This window comes from Rutidosis leptorrhynchoides, chromosome 3 (assembly GCF_046630445.1).
Source record: "Rutidosis leptorrhynchoides isolate AG116_Rl617_1_P2 chromosome 3, CSIRO_AGI_Rlap_v1, whole genome shotgun sequence".
NCBI classification, from domain to species: Eukaryota; Viridiplantae; Streptophyta; class Magnoliopsida; order Asterales; family Asteraceae; genus Rutidosis; species Rutidosis leptorrhynchoides.
The window spans coordinates 221,562,637-221,582,593 of NC_092335.1; the positions used below are offsets into that span (position 1 = coordinate 221,562,637).

The following is a 19,957-nucleotide window of genomic DNA, read 5'->3' on the forward strand; positions in this document are numbered from 1 at the left end:
AGCAGGTCGAAATAAATAACTAACTTAGGCCAAGTCTTAGTATGATAGCTATTGTACATGTTGCAAGTAGGCATAGAACATTACTCAGCAAGCATCGGTTTGATTGGAACAGCATAAGGACACACACTTTCTATTTTTAGAAAGTTTCTATTTTTAGCAGGTTTCCATTTTTGGAAAGTTTTCTATTTTAGGAAAGTTTCTATTTTTGGAAAGTTTCTATTTTTGGAAAGTTTCTATTTTTGGAAAGTTTCCAAATTTAGAAAGTTCTATTTTTAGAAAGTTTTGAAGTTAGGAAAGTTTCCTTATTTAGAAAGTCAACAGAAGTCAACCGAAAGTCAACTCAAAAGTCAACCTTGGTCAAACATAGTCAACATTAATTTTAAAAGTGTAAGTTATAATAATAACATAGGTTACAATGTTATTTAAAGTCAAAAGTGTATAATAATGTCTTAACATAAGTTTAATTAAATAAAATGAATTATTAAAGTTAATATAAGTTGAAATGTTATAATTAGTATAACATAAGTATTTAATTAATTAATTAAATATCAATCATAATATAAATATTATTAATTTATAATAAATTTTAAATCATATCATAAGTATTATTAATTAATAATGAATTATTAATCATATCATAAGTTTCTAATTAAAATTATTAAATCATAAGTATTTAATAATTAAGTCATAATTAAATAATAATTAAGTCTTATAATAATTAAATAATTATTTAATATTTATTATAAGTCTTTTAATAATTTCTCAAAAACAAAATTTAATACTTATCATAAGTATTTTCCTTTAATAATAAAAGTATTATTAATCATAAGTCTAATTAAAATGTTAATGAAATTATAATTAATAATTAAATGATATAATAAATATTTATATCATAAGTTTTAAATAATAATAATTACTTCTTTTATCTTAAGTAATTAATTAATAATGAATTCCATAAATTTTATCATAAGTTTAATCATTAACCATAAGTTTTAAGTTTAAAAGTTCGCCGGGTCGTATCTTGAGCCCCGGGCGTCGGTTTCGGGCAAGCCACATATGTAACTTCACCTACTCAAACCACCCGACACATTTATGAACTCAAGAACACTCCAAGAACAGTCCCTAGGTCGTGGATATCAGCCATGACAACATTTGGGAAATCAATTTACTCAAAACAGTAATTCGGGCACAACGGGTGAACCGTGGCTCGGATTTAGGTGACCCGAACATGAATATTCGTCTCACCGTCAGTCCTAACCAAATGAGGCACCCTAAAGACACCAAGGATGGTCACAAAGTCGGACCCAACCTTGTTCATGCCAAGAACACCTTTCAATCTTTAACAAAAACCAAATTAAGCATATCTAGGGCTCCGGGAATCGAAACGACATGAATCCGGAGTCTAAAATTAATGTCTTAATGAGAGGATCTCATTTATGTACTTTATTTTAACATTCATAACAGTTATATAGTCAGAATACACGAATCAAACTGCTGTCCAAAATTTACAAACCGAAATCATACGCAAACGAGTAATTCTACGCATTCAAACAACAATACAATAACTTATACACATCATACTAATCATATAACATATAAAATCAGTAAAATAATTGAAAATTCAAAAAGCTAGGGTTAGGGTTTATACCCTAATCGAGAATCAAAGTATATAGATGTGTAGAGAACGAAGAGAGTAATCCGATTGTATAAACGATTTAATGATCCAAGTATTATTTTGTTTGATGATGATGATGATGATGGTGGAGGTGGGTCACGGCCAAAGAGGGAGAGGAGAGGAGAAGTTGGGAGAAAATTGCAAGTATTAGGTTTTAGGGAAAATTGTAAAAGTGAGAATGAAAAATAAAATGGGAAAAACAAAATACTCCCCCCCTCTAAGGGGGTTCGGCCGAAAACTGCATGGGGGTGGGCCCCATGGGTCCATCTCACTCAAATGCTAAATTACTTGTGGCCCGAAAACCCGAACGAAGCCCGAAACGCGAAAACGCACTTACGCGATTTAAAATCCGGAAAGATAACAAACGCGCGACGAAAAATAAATATAAATACACCTATTAATAATATGACCTTAAAATATCATATTTAAAATATTTAGGATTTAAAAATCCCGAAAGCTCGACCGTCGGTTTAAAAACCGAAAAGATTCGCCGGATGGAAATCCGCGGAACGTAGAAACGTATAATTTAAAATATGAATACATATATCCACATAACACATAATGATTATTATATATATATTATTACAAAAATAATAATATAGGTCATGGAAATGACGTGGCACACTAACAGTTAACGGTCGTTAAATAATTAACGGAAAAAGATAACGGAAAAAGTAGGGTCGTGACACATTTATAAAAGCATTTCATGTTTTCGCAGTTCAAAATATATTTCAAAAGCATTTAATAAAGCAGTTGTAAAAATAGCGTATTTATTCTCAGTCCCAAAAATGTAAAGAGTAAAAGGGAGCAAATGAACTCACAATACGATATTTTGTAGTAAAAAAATGCATACGACGGAACTGAACAATGCAAGGTTGGCCTCGGATTCACGAACCTATTATTCAATCATGTATATTAATACATGTAATGGTAATCGAATAAATATATATATTATTAGTGATTTTATTTGTTATTTTATATCATGTGTTTTATTAATAGCTTAATTAGATATATTTATCTTTATATAGATATTTATTACAAAAGTATTAATATGGTTAAGTTTTATATCTTAAATATATTTTTATATATAGAAATCTTCATTTGATATATTAATAGTAATAATAATAATAATGATAAAAATAATACTAATTATGATAATTCTAATAATAATAATAATGATGATTTTAATATTAATGATAAAGATAGTACTAATAATAAAAATTGTTTGTAATGATAATACTAATAACGTTTAATGATAATACTAAAAATTATGATATAATTTTGTTAATAATAATAAATAATCTAACAATACTAACAATAATAATAATAATAATAATAATAATAATAATAATAATAATAATAATAATAATAATAATAATAATAATAATAATAATAATGATGAGTAAACTACCTCAAAGAAGTAGCCCTTAAAAGAAAAAATGCTCAAGTCCGGGTTTGAACCCGCGACGTCCCGCTAACCCGAACATACCCAAACCATTGATCTGTTGTTTCTTTTCTGAAATAATTACTACTCTAAATCGTTTTAACTCAAGTAAACCTGCTGCCTTCTTTTTCATAGCTTACATAAAGTCATAATCCTAATACCACCCTCTATAATCACATTCGTGATCACCTTATAATCATAATCATTCAATTTATCATCACTTTATCAATATCATCATCAATCCTATCGTTACCATCACCTCCCATCATCATCATGTATACCCGTCACCCCTTTCATCCATCTCGCTATTTATCATGATCATAATCATTATCTTGTCTCGCCATTGGTATAGAACAAGATGAGGTCAAACCCAAAATAATAAGTAGTCCAATTACATTAATAGCCTAATTTATTCACAAGCTCATTTATGTAAAATTCTTGTTTGTATGTCTCACGATTATAAATAAGAATGAGTGGGTATTCTTTTGTCCCACCATGAAAATGAGATGACCAACAGCAAAAAAATATATATATCGGCCATGATGTTGAGCCATGTCCCACCTCCAACATTTTATCTCGGATTCTTTTACTATGCATTATATAAATCTTAAATCACCAAAGTATCAAACCGTGTTCCGTTTGTCATCATATATTACGGGCTCACCCTCATCTTTCCATGCCTTTTACTATTACGTATCATCATCATCTCCATTCTAATTATCATAGTCATAACATCATCATAATCTTATCATCATCCTTATTGCCATATAACGAATCATCCATATATTAAACAAAGTAATATACTCGAATCTTTAACTTTGTTTCACAACCTTCGTAAAAACCAAGTGACCAGTGAAAAAAAATAATTGGACTACATAGGCTAATAAACAATTGGACTTTGATATCTCATCCAAAAAGTAGTGTATTAAAAATTGGTTGAGTGGGCCGTGAGTGGATTTGGAATTCGGAATGAATGGGATATAATAATTAGAAACGTATAGTAGCATGACACAGCATGATACCCTGGCTCATTTATTTGATTGTTTTCGGACATAAGGTAGTGGATGGGGTCTTCATGGCCACTTGTGCATACTTCCATCATGAAAAAAAAAAATCAAACGTTCAACTTACTTTGGCATATCCCAATTCATTTACAACTCCATCTAACAGAATAAGTCCAAATGGTCACCAACTAGTGGGTTTTTGTTTAACTAAATGTCAGCCATTATGTAAAAGAATAAAAGGTGCAGTTGGGGTGCCTTTCACGACAGGTAACCGAACGAAATAAGCAGTCTTTAAATTGAAACATGTTCACAACAATACTTACAAATTATGAAGGTTTCATGGCGTTGTAGGATGCCTGTGTTCGATCAATGAAGCGAAAAGAAAAACGCAGGTGGTGATGAGGGTGTGGTTTTATGAAGAGAGAAGGAGGAGTGAGAGAGATGTTGGAGTGGTGTTCGATGGTTTTGTGGTGGTTATGAACCGTAAGTGGTGGCAAATTTATGATGGGTTCAAGTTTGCAGTAGTAAAGAAAAATGAAAGTAGGAAAAGAATGAAGAGTGAAGAAGGTGGCTCGACTAAGGTGATGGTTCCCGATTGAAGTGATGATCAAAGGTGATGTGAATGTAACTCTATAACTCTCTCTACCTCTATGTGCTTTGTATATGTAATTATCTGTATATATAGTGAGTGATATCGTATCAATAACTGATCACAGTTTGTTTTGTAGGATTGATGGTGGTCGACAGAAATATTCGAGGCCAGAAGGAACAAACAAAAAACGTGTAAAGCAGAAAGTGAAGTGTAATAGATTCGTACAATATATACAGCACAAGATTCGATTACAGTTTGTTTCGTAGCTTTGATTGGATCGACAGAAGAATCAATCGGGTACATATAATATATATATATATATATATATATATATATATATATATATATATATATATATATATATATATATATATATATATATATACAAGTTGAATAAAATTTGATTGTGTAGTGCTTATTGAGATCGATGGGTAACAAAATTCAGACAGGATTATACAGTAACAAGATTTGAAGGACGATTGTGAAGTCGATGTGTAACAGAAAGAAGACAGGGTTCTTCGAACAAGAAGAAGAAAACAAGAAAATATAAGTCAGATGTAACAATTTCGTACATTCTTCTGTTACTGATTCCTATCCAAGTTTGTTTTGTTCTTGTGATTAAATCTTGATTTGTACTCGATTAGAGCCAGAAAGACAAATTACATACAGTAGATTGTAACGTGAAACAGATTTGGATTCTGAATTCGTATATACAATACTACTGATTTCTAGGTGTATCTGTATATATAAATTAGTATGTATATCTGTAATTATATATCTGTATAACATAATTAAATTAATAACTATAATATTAATACTCTTAATATTATAAATAATAACAATAACCATTTATAATAATAATAATAATAATATTAATAATAATATTACTAATAATATTAATGACAATAATAATAATAATAATAATAATAATAATAATAATACTAGTAATAATAATGTTATAACAATTTATATTCATCACACTTCATATCCATATATTATATATTGAGATTAATAATAATAAATAATACTGATTCTAATATTATTGAAAATAGTCATAGTATTATTAATATAATAACTATATTTTTAACTTGTAGTTACATTTAATATATTAATGTTATAATTCATTACTTTTGTAATGTTTACGATTTATATCGTATATAATTGAATATTTATGCACTATTACAATATGCATTTAATAATAATTCTACATAGAATTCTTATCTATTTATATATAGATACTTTTTAAATTATAACAATATTATTTTGTATTTTTGTTTTACATAAATAATTCCAATGTCTAGTTTATATTTTATTATTTTAAATTCTCATATATCCTTACATTTATATATATAAATACATATTCATTTACAACAATTGTTCGTGAATAGTCGGCAATGGTCGAGGGGTAATTGCATATGTGAAAATAGTTCAAAATTTTTGAGACTCAACAACACAGACTTTGCTTATCGTGTCAAAATCATATAAAGATTAAGTTTAAATTTGGTCAAAAATTTCCGGGTCGTCACATTAAAGCCAACAACATCAGACAAGATGGCAAATCAATTGAAGAATTGTGGCTAAAATTACAAGGAATCTGGGGAGAAATTGAGATGAGGGATCCAAATCCCATGGAACATCCCAATGACATTGCCAAATATAATAACATCAGGTCAGAACAAAAGCTCTTTCAATTTTTAAATGCTTTAGACCATAAACACGACACCATCAAGCGAGAATTACTAAGGATTGAACCTCTACCCACAGTCGAAGGAGCCTATGCTTCCATTTGAAAAGAAAATGCACATCAAAATATATTAAAATAAGATATCCTTACCCAATCTGGTATTGCCACTGGTCTGATAGTACTGGCATCAAAACCCAAGGATTTCGACGGCCATGTCTTGATATCAAGAAACCAGCGTAGGTCAGAACATACATCATCCCGAGACAAGGATAACCTCAAATGTACCGAGTGTGGTATGAAACGACATACCAAGGAACAATGCTTCAAAATTGTAGGTTATCCTGAGTGGTGGAATGATGGACATAAAAAAGGGAAAGCTGCAATAGCAATGACGGCAGCAACCAGGGGCAACCAAGAGGCCACCACCGCTGGCACCACCACACAAGGAGGATTCGGCTTATTCACAGCAAATTCATCTTCTTCTGGTGAAGGCAATGGATTAGGGTTAGGGTTTAAATCGCCCAAACCTGTTCCACAGATAAACGAGATGGGTGGGATAAAACAAATGAACGGGCTAGGTTTGTTTGCCCCAAATCAAGAACCCACAAACAATTTTGATCCCTGCTAATTTTTTATTGACCAAACCAGTCCCTTTAATGATACTATTGTTAAAAATAGGTACCCTAACAATGAAAATTTTAAATTAAAATCCTCGCTTAAGAATTTTAATAAACCTAAGTTTGTTAGAAAAATACAAACTAAGTCCGAGGGCAATGTTTCGTCCGTCAATATTATTTCAAATAAAACCAAAAGTAGTGAGTGAATTATTGATTTTTGGTGCCACCGACACTATGACATTTAATAAAAGGGATATTATTGTTGATACACAACCAAGCAAATCCAAAATTAAAACCGCTAATGGCGGGACTATTCATGTCAAGGGCAGGGGTACGGTTGAAATATCACCAATTTTAAAATTAAAAAATTGTCTTTTTGTTCCCGCTCTTTCTCATAAATTATTATCTGTTAGTCACGTAACTAAGGAACTTAACTGCACTGTTCTATTACACCCTGCATTCTGTATCTTTCAGGATGGTTTGTACTATGTGGATGAGGTCACTCAAGATGGTAATATCATGCTAGCTCACGGGACTTCCAATAGACAAGCTTGGTTATGGCATAGACGTATTGGTCACCCATCCGCCGGTTATTTACACATTTTATTTCCTAGTCTGTTTCCTTCGAATAAAAGTATTAAGTGTGAAATTTGTATTTTGGCCAAAAGCCATCAAAACTCATTTAAAACTAGTAATTCAAAGACTGAACTTCCTTTTGCTTTAGTTCATTCCGATGTTTGGGGACCCGCACGGGTTAATGGGGGGCATAACTTTCGGTATTTTCTATTGTTTATTGATGATTGTACTCGTATGACTTGGACATATTTTCTGACCAACAAATCCGAAGTGGTTGATAAATTTATGATTTTTTCAAACATGATTCAAACACAATTTCAAAGTAAAATTCAAGTTTTAAGATCAGACAATGGCGGTGAATTTGTCAACACTCAAATGAAACGTTTTTGAGAAGAAAGAGGTATTGTCCATCAAACCACATGTCCTCACACACCACAACAAAACGGGGTTGCTGAAAGAAAAAATTGCATTTTACTCGAAATAACCCGTGCTCTTATGATTGAGTCTAATGTCCCAAGGTCTTTCTGGCCGGAAGCTCTCGCCACAACAACCTATCTTGTGAATAGGCTCCCGGCTAGAGCCTTAGATCTTAAAAACCCGCTCGAAGCCTTAACCAAATTTTATAAACCCCCATCTAATCTCACACTTAAACCTCGAATATTTGGGTGCACGGTTTTTGTTCACATTCCAAAAAACGAACGAACCAAACTTGATGCGTGTGCCGAAAAATGTGTCTTTGTGGGATATGGGGTAAATCAAAAAGGCTATAGATGCTATAGTCCCAAAAGAAAACATATGTACACTACAATGAACTGTGATTTCTTGGAAACCGAATACTTTTATACCCAACACACAAGTCATGGGGAGACAGACTTTGATGATGACGCTGTGAGTTGGCTAGATATACCATCATCCGAATAAGTGACTCATAATACCACTCCTCCACAAAGTACTCCACTTGTCAGTACTGCAAACAATGATCTTCCTGATCATAGTGAGGTAAACCCCGAATCCCCTGATACTAATGTTACTAATCATGAAAATCTAGAGAATGTGTCAGTACAGGAAAATAACGACCAAGCAAACATCGAAGCTGAAAATCTAGAGAATGTTTTAGTACAAGAAGATAACAACCAAGCAAACACCAAAACTTTAACACAACCAGATCAAGAACAATATGTTCTCCCTCCGAGAATCAATCGAGGGATTCCTCCCAAAAGATACTCTCCTGAGAGAACAGTCCCGAGATCAAGATATCCAATGGAAAATATTGTTAAAGGCAATTTATCGAAGGAGGCAACAAAATTCACTTTCGCATTATACTCTGAAGAAATCCCAAAAACAGTCGAGCAAGCTATAAAATCACCCCACTGGAAGAAAGCAATGGAAGAAGAGATGAAAGCTCTCAAGATAAACAATACTTGGGAAAAGTGTATTCTTCCAGAATCAAAAAAACCAGTTGGATGTCGTTGGGTGTTCACAATCAAACTTAAAGCTGATGGATTTATTGAAAGATACAAGGCCCGACTTGTTGCTAAAGGATACACTCAAACCTATGGTGTTGATTACTCAGAAACCTTTTCTCCAGTTGCAAAAATCAACACTATTAGGGTTCTTTTTTCCGTTGCCGCAAACAAAGACTGGCCACTCCACCAATTCGATGTTAAAAATGCCTTCCTTCATGGTGAACTTAAAGAAAGTGTCTACATGGAGGGTCCTCCCGGTTTCACATTAGATTTTAAAGAAAGGGAAGTTTGTCATCTTAAAAAATCTCTTTACGGTTTAAAACAATCTCCTAGGGCTTGGTTTGGGCGTTTTACTATAGCTATGAAAAATTATGGCTTTAAACAAAGTAACTCCGACCATACTTTATTTCTAAAGCAAAGAGGAAACCTTATTACATGTCTCATTATTTATGTTGACGACATGATTATCACAGGAGATGATCAAGAAGAAATTACAAATTTAAAAACTAACCTCTTTAAAGAATTTGAAATGAAAGGCCTAGGAGGACTTAAATACTTTTTGGGAATTGAAGTCTTACGTTCAAAAAAGGGAATTTTTATATGTCAAAAGAAATATATACTTGACCTTCTTGCTGAAACAGGAATGGTGGACTGCAAATCCGCAGATACTCCTATGATCCCGAACCAAAGGTTATATATAGAAGACAAGGCCAAAGCAGCTGATCAAGGTCAGTATCAAAGGATCGTGGGAAAACTGATCTACCTAGCTCATACTCGTCTAGATATTGCACATGCTGTTGGAGTAGTTAGTCAATTTATGCATCAACCCAAACAACATCATATGGATGCAGTATGGAGGATTATACGATATCTCAAAGGCACAGCAGGAGACGGAGTTCTATTCCAAAAGAATAATCATCTAGAAGCTCAAGTTTTTACCGATGCAGGCTATGGAGGGGAAAAAGGAGACAGAAAATCTACATCCGGATACTTTGCTCTTGTTGGCGGGAATTTGGTTACATGGAAAAGTAAGAAACAAAAGGTTGTAGCCTTATCAAGTGCCGAAGCCGAATTCCGAGGAATTGCTAGAGGTGTAACCGAGGCGTTATGGATCAAGAAACTCCTAATAGAGATTGGCTTCCCTCCAAGTAACTCCATCAAAATTATGTGTGATAATGAAGCAGCAATCGCAATTTCAGAAAAACCTGTTCAACATGATCGAACCAAACACATCGAGATAGATCGACACTTCATTAAAGAAAAACTCGAAACAGAAGTTATCTCTCTACCATTCATAAAATCAGAAGACCACCTAGCAGACATTTTGACTAAGTCTGTTAATGGGAGAATCTTCAAAGATGTCCTCTTCAAGTTAAATATCGGAAATCCCACTATTTAACTTGCGGGGGAGTGTTAGAATATATCAAAGTTTGGGATCAGAAAAGTTTCATCATTTCCCGATTCTGGAAGCTTCACAAATTAAAGGAGTACTTACAGCAATATCACAGCTGTTCAAACAGCTTGCATACCTTCCTTGTTTAACCATAGGCTCCTTTCCTTTTATGTAATATAGCTGTTAGAACTTGTAATATAAATAGGACCCTGCATTGTAAAGATTACTCATCTTTTATACAAACAAAACACAATACACGATTCTGTTCAATATCAAGTATTCTTTTATTATTCAAGCAGTAACGTCTCATTAATTTCCTATTATATGAGTTTATACATCAATAGAAAAATCGACATTCAAAACATCAATATTTAATGTAACATGCATAAACCAATCTGATTTTCATAACTTATAGGCCTGAACTGAAACTCTACTCTCAACTTCTTTAGTTTTGCAGGAGTGAATATCAAATTATTTTAGCATATATTAGAGTCTCTTCTTAACCTAAAAGAAACTAAACAAAACGAGTGATTAACGCATAGAAGAGATAAATACTTTTGAAAATTATCAACCATTTTCTGAGTAGATGACACAATAAACAAACCTGATCTCTTCTAAGCCACACTTTACACTCATAAAAAGATTAATTAACATTATTAATTAGGATCGCGGATACGAAATCAATGAGCGATACACGTATGATATCGTCCTGTTATGAAATTTATGTAGCATCTTTTGTATCAGATCGCAATAACAAACCGAATCAATTCTGATACAAATTTTCTGACAGAAGGTAATAGTAAAACTATTAAGTAACAAAGTGAATCACTACTAGTTCAAAATTCAAAATAGAATGTTAACGTAAGGAGACTAATAAACAACAAACCAAGTCCTACTCAAATTAACTGATAGAAGGTTCGTAAACTTGTTGCAATAGTTCTTTACTCGATACATGGCGTTGTAGTTTGTACGTGTAATGTGTGTGATTGAGTGGAAAGATGAAAAGAAGGAAGAATAGCCAGAGTTGTTACTTATAGGTTCGTTGTTATACGGAGGGAAACTTATTTTAGCTTTTAATATATTTTAATATTTCAAAATTTTAAAATGATAATATATAATTATAATATAATTTAATAATAATTTCATAAAATGAGATTAGTGTGTTATCTGAAATAAAATTTTTAATTAGTTAAAAACTTTAACTCTGCTTTCACTAGTTTATGTTATATAGAAAAGAAAGAGAATGAAGAGAAAAAACTAACAAAATATATAAAGAAATGTAATTTAAAATACATATATGCATTCTAGAATTGAGAATAAGTTAAAAAAAAAAGTAATTACAAATAGTTTTACAATTGTAGCCATCACTAAGAGTTTAGTGAATGAGATCCTTACAACATGTCTCAACTCTCAAGTTCAAATTTTGTATTGATCAAGGAGTGATTTAAAATATTTTAATTCAGTTAGATCGCCTATATTAGAGCAAAAGTCCTTTCGGTAACTTGAAAAAAATACCTCATCACTACGGACCTAATTATATCATTTGGAATGTTTTACTTTTTCTTTAAGATTAAAAGTGAAAGTAAAAGCAAAGAATGACTATTATGTTTAGATTTGTTCGTTTCTTTTTCTTTTTACTCCAATAAAAGCCTCGAGAATGCAGTGTAAGTGTAGACTTTAACACATCTTGTCAAGTCTAGCAATATATAACAAATAACGTGTAATTTTGACATACTAGCAAAAGATTTTAAGCTCTAAACTCATTAGCATTATATCTTTTGTTAACCAGAGAAATAATAGCACATATTACATAGTTACGAGATAACTGAGTTAGACCGTATACATATGAATAAAAATACTCATCCTCATCTTAGAGTTCTAATAGAGAAATTTTATCCGTTTAACACGTAATGTTTATGCTAAATTAAATGTTACAGTGATGTTTATGGTAAGATGTTAAGATTAAATGAGGTTAAAATCAAGTAGAAATAAATTTATGTGGCGAAAATGTCAGTAGCAAAAACGTTAGTGGCTATTTTCCAAAAATAGCAAATATTAGTATCCCTTTTGGTACACGGTTAACCGCGAAATTGCAGAAGCAAGTACAATGCAATCGCCATTCATGGATGCTTATCGAACATTCTGGAGAAATTCAAATACACAATTGCTAGGGTTTCATCCACCATCAGTTTCTTATGTATCATCAACCACGCTCCGGCAGCCATATTCTCGCGTTTGGTGCACCAACTTAAACCCTAGCCACCGCCGGAAAGCGAGATCGACGGTGGCAAAGGGAAAGGGGAAGGATAATGTGTGGAGTATCGATAACGACGCCGTGAACGGAAATCGAGGCGGAGATCGTAGGAAGAAAGGAGATAAACGACGGACGAAAGTGCCGAATTCAACTGTGAAGCAACGGAGACGGAAAGTGAGTGAGAATGATGACGGAGTTATGGTTTCTGGTTCGATGTTGATTGAGACTGAGAATGTGTTGCAAACTCAGGTATTACTATTTTGATCTTATCCTTACTATTTTTTATAGCTGATAATGATTCCTGTTTACACAATCCAGTATACTCATGTGTCAACAATCCAGAAAAGTTCTGGCCTAATTAGTGTAGGAGATTATTGAACTTAAAGCTAGTTAGGGTTAGTTATCTGAAACTAGGTTAAGATAATTAATTTCTCAGAGTGATAACTTGTTAACTATAAGTGATTATATGTTCCTTTGTTTCAGCTTAAAATGATTCTTATCTTTTAGGAACCAGTAATTATACCAGTATGGAACACATTTTCAAGTAGTGTTAGTGGAATATGGAAGGGAGTGGGAGCAGTGTTCTCGCCTATAACTGCTCAGATGGAGCCCATTGAAGTTGGAAGAAACAATGAGCATCAGTTTGACTGCTACACCCTTTCTCGCATCGAGGCAGTACCATCGACGGACGGAGGGCATAAATCTAATATTAGAAGGATAGTTAATTGGGTGACCTTGAACCCTTATGGTGAAAATGGACAGTTGCTCAGTCGTATGAGAAAAAGTAAGGAGATTTCTATAGAAGACGATGCATCTTTATCCTCAATAGAAACAGTTGATGGACGCAAGAAAAACCACGTACTTCCAAAATTCGAGTCGTTTGACTTTGAAAAAAGTGATGTGATGGAAGAAGATCTTATGGGTATGGAGCCTGGTCTGGTCTTTTTTGAGGTAATGTTACTTTATCATTTATTACCTGTAATGCACATGTCATTAAGGAAGTTAGTGTTTTGTATTGTGAAAGGATACGTTATCTGCAAGAATAACATGTGACCCACGATTAAAATGAGGGATGTATGTATTGTTGAGTCAACCTATATGTTAACTACTTGACTCATTGTTCTGTTTAAAAGTTTATAAATGTACATTATGCTTGTCTGCTGTAAATTTTGGCATATTAAAGTCTAAACAAGAATATTTTTAGTTCTGATTACTGGTAAGGTGGATAGAGGAAAGGCTAATTTGTAAAATGTTTTGAGAAACTTGATGTCGTTTTACGGATGTTTCAAATACCCCCAAGATGCAAATAGGAGATAAGTAACCTGATGCTCTTTTTCAAGTGCATCACCTTATGCAAGTAAAGATATGCATCTGAAAAATATTTTAGCCGAAAAAACTGATCTGTTATCAAGGTAAATGACATCATTAAATAGGTTATGATATGGTTGAAGATACAAATTATGTTTTAAAAATGTAGATAACATGATTATGCAGTTGATTTTCTATCTAGAAATTGATCTTTCAAGTAATGGTTAAACAGAGTTTAATTTTTGAATACCTTGACAGAGTTTTATAATAATGACAGTACGACAACAGAATTCATTACTTGAATTTGCTCTTGGATTTCTTTGTGCCAAGGGTTGATATTGTTGCTAAACTGGTCTTGTAACAAGTTTTGAAGGAATACCACTATACCAGTCTTCGATCCAGTTACCAAACTTTAAGCCTAGTACATAGTTTTATTCAATTTTTTTTTTTTTGCTGTTTTGTAGGACGGATCTTATTCAAGGGGTCCAGTTGACATACCTGTTGGAGAAGTTAACGATTCCAATTACTTCCTATCACCGACATTCAAGTTTGAGCAAGTAAGTGTTTAAGGTGCTTTTCTCTCATGCGGTTTTTTTATTAATTCTACGATTTAGCTTTTTAGTATGCATTTAAATTAATGTATTCTAAATATGTAGGGTAGATGCTCAGTTTAGGTACAAGATTGTATTTAATTTTAAGTTGAATTCACCAGTTCAGTCAAAAACCATATTAAAAGAGAAAGCAGTTATTTCCTACTGACTTGAATCTTGTATCTTGAAGATATTGATCACGTATTTTACCACTCAACTTTAATTCACCGCTCTTTACAAGTGTTGGCTAACTCGTAGTTACTAAATTATTCCAACATGTTATCAAAATGTACTAATATGGCGCGATTTTATTAGGTTCAATTGCGCTCCTTGTCACGATCGGTTTAGCTTCCTATATATAGAGAAAGAAGTTATTCATACGTTGACTATGACATTAAAACTATAGATAAAACGTGTTTTCAGGCTGTCTGACTGGCCTGGCCCATTTGGACCGACTTATCAAAATTACCCTTTTGCGGTGAACTTAGTTTGACCCGTTAACCGGCCCAACCACCCTGTATAAATTTCCACCTCTTATCATTAGCGACTGAAGGTAGGGAGCATTTGCCATATCTGAGAGTTGGCATTAAGTAACTGTTTCTATATTGATTTATAATCACATTTATATTGATTATCTAAAGGTAGCTATATGTCTCACTATTGTTTGTTTAGTGTTTGGTTAAAGGTTGTCACAAGAGACTGCGCATTGTTCATACCATAGAGTTCAGTGATGGGGGTTCAGATATACAGATCCTGAGAGTTGCTATTTATGAAGAACAGTGGGTCAGTACTGCTAATCTCCCTGACAAGAGGTATTATTAAACTCAACAACTTCAAATTGCTAATGTTCATTGTTTTCAAATAAGTTTGACGTGTTATGTACAATTACAAAAACCCTATTATTACGTGGCAATGATTCTTTTTTATAAAGCAGTTAGGAGGTTACACACATTAAAAGTACACGTTAACGGAAACTTTGGAACTGACATACATCCTGTACTTTTTAGCTGTGATCTATGCTTTCCAATTTGTTTTTATCCTAATTATCTCATTTTTAAGAAAGTGGGTTGAATTTGCCACCTTTATAATATTGAACTTTTGGAGGGTTTGGTGCCGATAAAAGGTGATAAAATAGATCTATGATTATCGTACATAATGGTGAAACTTCTGCAACTATATGATGATTATAGTGACTGCCGCTAGTCAATTCAAACCTTACGGTCGAGGCTTTAATTCACGAGGGTCCAGTTGCATCCTGTATCTGTATCTGGATATTCTCTTTAGTTATCAAACTTTTCTATACCTTCAACGTTAGAAATTATGAGATACTTCTCATCTTTATAACTCATTAGGAGGAAACTTAACCAATTAGAGGAAAGCAAGGCATACCATTAGTAGTAATTTAAGGATGTGTCAAGTATTTAGTGCTTACCAAGTTCAATTGTGTGATACATATAATGTTTTATCCGTATCTATTCTAGTTATGGTACATATATTCGCTCCTACGTATTATCTATAAATGAGTAATGGATAAGGTTTTCCTTGTTCAGGCCCTGGTTGCAAACGGCGGTTGCTGCGGTAGTTTGGTTACTAGCCTGGCCCGTTTTGTCCAAAAACGTCTAATTAGTCGGTCAACACTAAAAAGTCAGGTCAAAGTACGGAAAAGTCGGGTCAAAGACGGTTAACGCAGGTCAAAAGTCAGCTTTTTGTCTGGCCTTGTTCTAGTGTAAATGAAAATCCGAACCCCGTTTAAAAATTAACGAGGAAAAACACAGACTACATAGTATTAAGATAATTTAATAAATACAGTATACACTACATTACACTAAACACTATATAATTATAAAAAACCTATATATTATTTAAACTAAAGCACGTCATATTATTTGTAAATCATTTATTTTTCTAATATTTATGGTTAAAATATTTATATATAATGTTTTAATATTTAAAAGTCAATGTTGGTGAATGTCCGTCTCGAGCGACTCGACCTTTCAAGGTCCTGACCGACTCGTGTCCGTTTCACGTTCTTTTCAACCTTGGTTCAGGCTTCCCATGATCCATGAAAGGAGAATAAATAGATGGCACCCGCGGGTAATGGGCACGGGTCCTTAATACTCGCGACCCGCCCGCCAAGATTTTTCTTTACCCACGGGTACCCGTATACCCGCCACCGGGTAAAATTTTCTGCCCGTACCTGCAACCCGCGTGTTCACCCGCGGGTTTACAAAATGTGCACTTTAACTAATTTTTAGTCACAAATACCCACTACCCGCGGGTAAAACCCCCGAATAATTATAATAAAACATTAAAAAATTTAAATTATATAATATATATTTAAGTATATGTATGCGGCTAAACGGGTATATTCGCGGTTAACTCAAATGGGTATCACGAATTCACGGGTCGGGTTTTACCCGCGACGGGTATGAAATACCCGTGACCCGCCCGTGACCTTCCAACGGGTACAAAATTTACCCGACCCGTGCCTGCAGGTAAAATTTTTCATAAATACCCGCCCGTCACGGACACGGGTACCCGTGGGTCACGGGTTTTTTCCGGCCATTGTCATCCCTAAGAATAATTTACTCAGATATATGCGGCCTAACCGGGTTATCCCGTGACCCGTTTCCGACCCTTGTCTACTTAATATTTATGTATCTTTTTAAATAATGTAGTTTTGATTAGGAAAATCCTTGTTGACTCATACTTGTAGTAGCGAAACTTATCATGCTATATGGTTCCATATAATTTTCTTCAAGCACTTTGCTCTTGTGTTGTTTTCGCAAGTTCTGATGGTACTAGGAAAAGGTAATGTTGTGTGTAATTGGTAAGTGATTATTGGAACAGCCTTTATTCTCCGTCCTCTAGTTGTGTAATTTCTTCTTCTTTGGTGCCGTAATAATCTATATGGGTTACAAGTGGTTGTAATCGGGATAAAAAAGATGTATAATGTTTTTGCTGCTAATTCTTTATATTTTTATCTTGAATACAAACAGTGATGTGGACTTTGATGTAAAGCCATTCTCTCAACGAAAAAGAGTTCAACCGTCAGAACTGGCGGGATCATGGAAGGTGTTCGAGACAAGTGCTACACCAATCTATGGTGACGAGACCAATACAGAGGAAAACTACGACCCACCATACGTGTATCTTTGCACCGAGACGTTAAAGAAACGAAACTTGCCCGAAAGTGCTGTTTACTTTGGGGAAGAAGAGGTGCTTGACATGATGGATATCACAATGCTTTGGTTGCCAGGTGGCGTTACGGCTTATGTTGATGTCAACAAGGACGGGATTTTGTGTATTGGTGTCGGATGGTATTCAGATGAAGGAATTAATCTTGTTATGGAACGGGATTATGGAACTGATGGGAAGCTAAAAGAGGTTCGGTCGAAAACAGAAGTCAAGAGAAGGTGGTCTGAGCCACCTCCTTTTTAGGTCAACTAGGTGTACATAAAAAAAAGTTGTGATGATAGATTCAAGTCTTGCAGCAAAATGGCATGTCTTGTACCCTTTGTTTTGTGTTAATTAACATGCATCAGTTTGAATGTTCTCAAACCATCACATTTGGTCTAGTAATTGACGCCTTGATAAGAGGTGTCGGTTTTTAACAGATTTTGGAGTGGCATGGGAAAGAGTGAAAAAACGGTCACTCATTATCATAGTTAAGCTACGTACAACTGAGTAAAACGAAGTAACGAACTCGACATCCCTGGTTAACGTAAACAGGTAAAAGTTTCGTTGTTTAAGCATAAGTTATCAACTCTCATAGTATAGAGGTAGCAACTGTTCCAAGTCAAAACTTTCTCCGTTTAAAGTTGCAAGGCAGTAAGTTACCAGTTTACTATCGATAAATATGGAAACATAAGATATGATGATGACAGATTTCGATAGCAGTGTACGGAAATATCATGTTTTAGCCCAGATATGGAATAGACAACAACATGTGACCGGTGATGTCATTCGAAACTTGACAGCTAAGTTAACTTGCACATCATAGATACCCTTACATATGCAGGAATGGTCATTCAGTTACGAGAGATTGCATGGGCCCCACACCCCATGGTCCCACCAACGAATGAAATCAAGGGTATTTCAATTATGTGACATCCACACTGGTTTGTAACAATCAGTTTACCCACCCATCAGGTACCAACATAAATAATAAATAATAATAATAATAATAAAAAAGAACATTAAACCGGTCCTCATGCTGTCCCACTAATTGGCCCCCACCAACCGGTCTCAGAGCTAACATTTGAGAAGAAAATTACCTAACTTATTGTTAAAAGTATGCGCTGAAATTGAAACTGTGGATCATTTTTTACTGAACGTATATAACCACTAGGATATGCGCTACGGTATTGTTCATAACTATTTCTTTCTTTGCCTAAATATAGGACCGGCGAATAAAATAAAGTTTGACATAAGATATAAGATAGCATTATCATAAAAACTTTAATTTAGTTTCTAATAGAAGGTTCAGAAACAACTATTCTTTTCCTAATAATAAGGATTCACTTGCATATGACAAAGAAGATCAGGTTAGATCTTGTTTTGCTTATAAATAGACAATTCAAGACTCACATAAAGATCTCATTAGTCATTACACATATTAATTGCTTTAACATTCATATCAAGGAAACAGATAAAAATGAAACAGGGAGAAATATCAGAAAGTTCATTTACCAGTGCCAGGACACTTAGTCTTGAGGGTGGCGAAAACATACCCGAACGATATGTTCTTCCACCACCACAAAGACCAAACCCGAGCCTCACGGATCACCCTTCATATAGCCTCCCTCTCATTGATCTTTCCTTGTTGAACGATCCTTTATTTAGGTCTCAAGCAATCAATGAAATTCATACTGCCTGCAACAAACTCGGTTTCTTTCAGGTATCTGCTCACGCAGACGCAAACTTTTAAAAATGGTCGGGTTGTGTAACATTATACACATGAAAGGGTTTGGGCCAAAACGGGCCGGGTTAACCCGCAATTTTCTTCGTCCACGTTTTTGTATTTATTAAATAAACGAACCATCAAATTTGATGATTACCAAATCTATATGATTCAAATGAAGATAACTCTTCAAAATAAAATGATTGAAAACATCGTAAGCATTTGAATACACGTTAACGACTTTTGTCTGCTTACGCGATTATCTACTTTTCTACATTTGACACATTAAAAATAAAATAAACATGGAAGTGACCCATTTCCATTGATCAAGAACGTGCATCATTCATACATTTTTCAGGTCAATGTTTAAGAATAAGAAGAAATCTATTGAAATTTCATTGAAATGTGAAATGCTCACAAACATTAACGAGTTAGTAATTTGCTTGATAAC

The 19,957-nt window shown here is 33.7% G+C and overlaps 1 protein-coding gene across 1 annotated transcript; it reads left to right on the forward strand.

The window, feature by feature from the left end:
- The first annotated feature begins 12,517 nt into the window (after positions 1-12,517).
- Positions 12,518-18,271, forward strand: LOC139897240 (uncharacterized). The gene is made up of 5 exons (XM_071879933.1): positions 12,518-12,954; positions 13,213-13,656; positions 14,478-14,570; positions 15,276-15,415; positions 17,603-18,271. Exons 1-5 carry the CDS (start codon positions 12,559-12,561, stop codon positions 18,042-18,044), a joined length of 1,515 nt encoding a protein of 504 aa, XP_071736034.1. The 5' UTR covers positions 12,518-12,558; the 3' UTR covers positions 18,045-18,271.
- The last annotated feature ends 1,686 nt before the right edge of the window (positions 18,272-19,957 follow it).